The following is a 4,644-nucleotide window of genomic DNA, read 5'->3' as shown; positions in this document are numbered from 1 at the left end:
TGGTGTCGTCTTCGACATTAAAGTTACTTCACAACGATAACAACGTTCACTGTTTGTTTTTTTGTGCTGTTTTTTCATACCGGGTATGTTTCGAAAACGTATAACACACTCACACGGGTGTCAAACTAAAGGTCTGCGGCTGAACACAGCCCGGCTGACAATTATTATATTATACTGGGCATGAGAGAGAAATTAAGTAGTCCATCCTATGAATCTCCATAAAACAGAACCTTACTCCAAACATAAACAAATTTGTTGCCAAGAAAATATCAAGCAAAAATTGGTATCCGTTGATTTGTTATTAAATTGTATTTCAAATTTTGTCCGTTTGAATTCACATTATTGTTTTCAAAAAGTTTAATTTTTCCATGCTCAGTGAGTGCTTATCTAGCTTGGCCCGCAACCATTGGTGTAAATTTGTCTGCCCCCCCCCCCCCTTTTCCCCTGACTGATTGATTTAGACACCCCTGATCTACACTAGAGTCTGTTTTGGGATGTTACATTGACCAAATAAATATCAATACCAATATTTGTTATCATTATGTTACAACAACCAATCACTGCTAACCAGATATAACAACAATGTCGATACCAATGTCCGTTATCCAGATATTACAATGACCATATCAATACCAACTTCCATCATTCAGAAGTAACAATGGCCATATATCGATACAACGTCCGTTATCCAGATGTTACGATTACCATAATATATCGATACCAATGTGCGTTATCCAGATGTTACGATGACTCATTAACGACATATCAATATCAACGTCCGTTACCCAGATGTTACAATAATCATAATTTTTCGATACCAACGTCCGTTACCCAGATGTTACAATCATTATAATAATTATATAGATACCAACGTCCGTTATCCAGATGTTATAATGACGACATATCATTATCAACGTCCGTTGTTCAAATGCTATAATGACCATCTATCTGTACCAACGTCCGTTATCCAGATGTTATTATAATGACCACATATCAATATCAATGTCCGTTACCCGGACGCTCCAAACATGTCAATAGGGCCGTCCGGTGAGAAGACTCCTTGGTCCACCAAAGTGTTCTGTGTCTCCGGCATCGAGGAGAGCTGCTGTTGGTCGGCGCTCCCGCTCACGTCAGAAGACACGGGCTGGCTGGGGCTGGCGGCGGATTGTACGGGGTCCGAGGGTATGAGATTCGCTTGTGTCGAGACTGGAGGAATGGGATTTGATTTTATTGATACTGGAGGAATTGCGTTCGCTTGGGGCGAATCTGAAAAAACCAAGTTCTCTTGTTCTGATGAAAGTGGGACTGTAGGGAGAGAGTTTGTTGTTGGAGTCGTGCCTACAGAAATCGGATTCCCCTGTGCCGATCCTGAAGGAATCGGTTTCGATTGTTCCGAATCTAAAGGACTTGTCGTCTTCGTTTGAGTCGATTCTGAAAGAACCAGATTCTCTTGTTCCGATTCAGCAGTGGGGATTGTAGGATTCGCGGCTGGTGGGGTTGTTCCCGCAGAAATCGCATTCCCTTGCGATGATTCTGAAAGACCTTGATTCTCCTGCTCCAAATCAGCAGCGGGGATTGAAGAAGGCCCATTAAAAATCTGATTTTCTGGTATTGATTCTTCAGGTATCGACTTAGATTGTGTCGAATCTAAAGAACCTGTTTTCGTTTGAGTCGATTCTGAAAAAACAAGGTTCTCTTGTTCCGAACCAGTAGTGGGGATTGTAGGAGTCGTGGCTGATGCAGAAATCGCATTCCCTGGCGACGAGACTGATGGAACCGCGTTCTCTTGTTCTGATTCTCCAGTAGGGATAATAGAAACAGTGTTTGATTGAGTCGTCCCTGGAGAAACCGAATTTTCTTGTTCCGACAGTGATGGAATCGAATTTGCTCGGGACGTTTCTAAAAGACCTGGGTTCTCTTGTTCCGACTCAGCAGTGGGGATTGTTGGGACAGTGGCGGGTTGGGCTGTTCCTGCAGAAATCACATTCCCTTGCGTCGGGATTGAAGGAATCGGGTTCTCTTGTTCAGATTCTCCAGAGAGGCTTGTGGGAGAGGAGGGTGTGCTCGGAGAACTGACGGGGATGTTAGATTGTGAGCTCACTTCTCCCTCGGTGTCGGACGAGCGTGGAGTTGTGAGGGAGCCAGCGGTTACGGGGTTTGCTTCTTCGGGCATTTCGGACGGGGCTGCCGGGTTTCCAGAGGTAATCGAATTACGACTTGTAGAATCCAAAGGAGTGGGTGCTGAAGTCACGACTTCGCCAGAGGAGAGTGTAGCTGACGTCACAGGAGTGGCGCCCGGGCTGCGTGGGGCGCCTGTGTCGAGAGAGCCGGAAGGTGTCAGAGAAATGAGACGTACCGTGGTGGCGTCACCATCTTCATCCTCCTCCTCGTTTGTGGTTGTAGGTGGATTTGTTGGTGGAGGTGGTGGAGGGGTTGTTGGTGGTTGTGGTGGTGGGGGTGTTGTGGTAGGGGTCGTGGCCGTTTCTGCCGGGGTCGTCAGGGCAGAAGTTGTCGATGTCATCGTCGGTGTTGTAGTACCCGCGGTAGCTGTTGTTGTTGGAGGTGTTGTTGCTGTTGCAGCTGCTGCTGTTGCTGCTGCTGTCGTCGGGGCGGCGGTAGTTGCTGTCATCGTGGTGGTTGTTGTTGGTAGAGAGAAGGCGGTCATTGTTGTTGCTGTTGTGGTTACGACTGGAAGTGAGGAGCTCGCAGGTGAGCGGGAGGTCACAGGTGGTGATGACGTCACAAGTGGCGCGTCTTCCGGTGAGTCGGGGACGCGAGGCACCATGGGACGACGTCCACGCTTCTTCCTGCACAGACTGAGCCAGGCGTTGAGGTCCCGCTGGAACAACGCGCCCAGCCTGTCCCCCTGTCTGTCGCGGCGGGATACAGAAGACGCAGACTTGAGAGGAATTGGTGGACCTAACCTGCTGGACCTACGGAACCATCTTCTGGTGTTGGGGGCTGGAACAGGGGCGCTCTGGGTGTCGTTAGCTCTACTTACTGCACCACGTGTCGGCACACTGTCCAGCAAGAGGCGAGCGGCGATCCGTTGTAAGAGCAGAATGTTCTCGGGGGAGAGAATGGAGCGTAAGGGTCTGTACCTTGTCAGTTTGAGCAGGGGTAGGGGGCGGCGGGAGAGGGGACGGGAGGACAGGGAGGACAGGGAGCCCAGCGATAACGGACGGAGGGACTGAAGCGAGTCAGACAGTCTCCCATAACGAGGGTCTGATCTGGGGAGGAGGGAGGATGAGGAGGAATAGGAGGTGGGTGAGAACTCTCCCTCATACTCCCCCCGTGTCGTCCAGGCGGTGGTCACCACAACACAACACGTCACAAGGAGAGAGAGAGACGCTGTCAGTCTCATCTTGGCTTAAAAAAGGGGACAGTTATTTGATCTTCACAAAATGTAGACACTTTTATCTCGTCCGCTTGTTTGTTTGCTTGTCGTTAACTTGGTTTTTAAAATGTTTATTGGCCAGATCACTGCACAGAAGAACGAGAACTGTGAACGAACAATCTCCCGTCTTCTCTGAAATTCCAGCGAAACTTGTACGAATGTTCTATTTGTTACGAATAACGGAAGAACAAGTAGAATAGTAACGTTGCTTCCACGGATCAGCGTCACTTGGTATACGGTGACGTTACTGAGATTGCTGTCGTTGTTATTGCTCTTTTCGCTTTATTAATGCTGCTGAGTTGTTGTTGTTGTTAATGTTCTTCTTTAGGGAAGGTGTAGGCAGGATAAATGTGAAATTTACACTCTACAAGCTTTCGATTACAATATGATCAAACTTCAAGTACTCGTGGCCGCTAAAAGACGAGAGAATCTGCAGGGTTTCCAATATCTACAAAATAATCAACGAACACCGACAAGCTCTGAATAAATCTCGTCCAAACGAAAACCTGAACTTAAAAAAAGAAAAAGGTCCAACGAAATGGCTCCGAGTACCGCGAAAGAACTTATCTCTTCTGGCCACGAACTGAATGTAATTAAATAAAACTTTCAGGCCACAGAAAAACTTTCCTCGCTGCAGTAATAGTATGGGTTACAACAGTAATAACAATACGGATTACAATCTGAAGTGACACTGTATCCTTCCTATGTGAGCGTGACTTGCAAAAGAGAAACTTTAAGTTTCCACGGAAGATCTAGAAGGAAAAAGAAGGTATGCCTGTGTCGCGCCCAAATGGCTGGCCGGCTGTGGACTAGCGCATGTCCCACCCAGCGGACGTTTTATAAATATTGAAAAGAGCTCCTAACACACACGTAGACTTGTGAGCAGTCGACAGAATCATACATCTCCCTGACGTGGGGGCAACGGAAGCGTGTCCCTGTGACGTCGGCACCAGTCACGGACACTGTCTGGACCATCAATCTACACACTCTCGCACTGACCGCTGTCCACCTCGTGCCAGGGTGGGGGGCGCTAACAAACTAACAACAACAGAGAGCGAGGTGGGTTCAGCGACACATACTTAGGACGTGATGATGAGGCGGCCTTGGTAGTTTTTGGGTGTGTGTATGCGTTTTGTCACAGATAAAACTTTGAGGTAACTTGGAAGTAGTACATGTATTGTGCCCTTCAACCCCCCTCTCCCCACCCCCTCCTTCCTTTCAGGACACAAGAAAGAGAAGAATACGAC

At 47.8% G+C, this 4,644-nt stretch overlaps 1 protein-coding gene across 1 annotated transcript; it reads right to left on the bottom strand.

Moving 5' to 3' along the window:
- Positions 1-1,009: 1,009 nt before the first annotated feature.
- On the bottom strand, positions 1,010-2,173 carry LOC101861098 (putative protein TPRXL). The gene has a single exon (XM_005112379.2). The coding sequence runs from the start codon at positions 2,171-2,173 to the stop codon at positions 1,010-1,012; it is 1,164 nt and encodes a 387-aa protein (XP_005112436.2).
- Positions 2,174-4,644: the final 2,471 nt, after the last annotated feature.

The sequence above is a fragment of the Aplysia californica genome, unplaced genomic scaffold (genome assembly GCF_000002075.1).
Source record: "Aplysia californica isolate F4 #8 unplaced genomic scaffold, AplCal3.0 scaffold01252, whole genome shotgun sequence".
Taxonomy (NCBI): Eukaryota; Metazoa; Mollusca; class Gastropoda; order Aplysiida; family Aplysiidae; genus Aplysia; species Aplysia californica.
The sequence above is the reverse complement of the archived record's forward strand: the minus strand, read 5'-3'. Positions and strand labels throughout refer to the sequence as shown.

Coding starts and splice junctions, on each gene's coding strand:
- LOC101861098 (XM_005112379.2), bottom strand. CDS start 2,173: ATGCCCGAAGAAGCAAACCCCGTAACCGCTGGCTCCCTCACAACTCCA.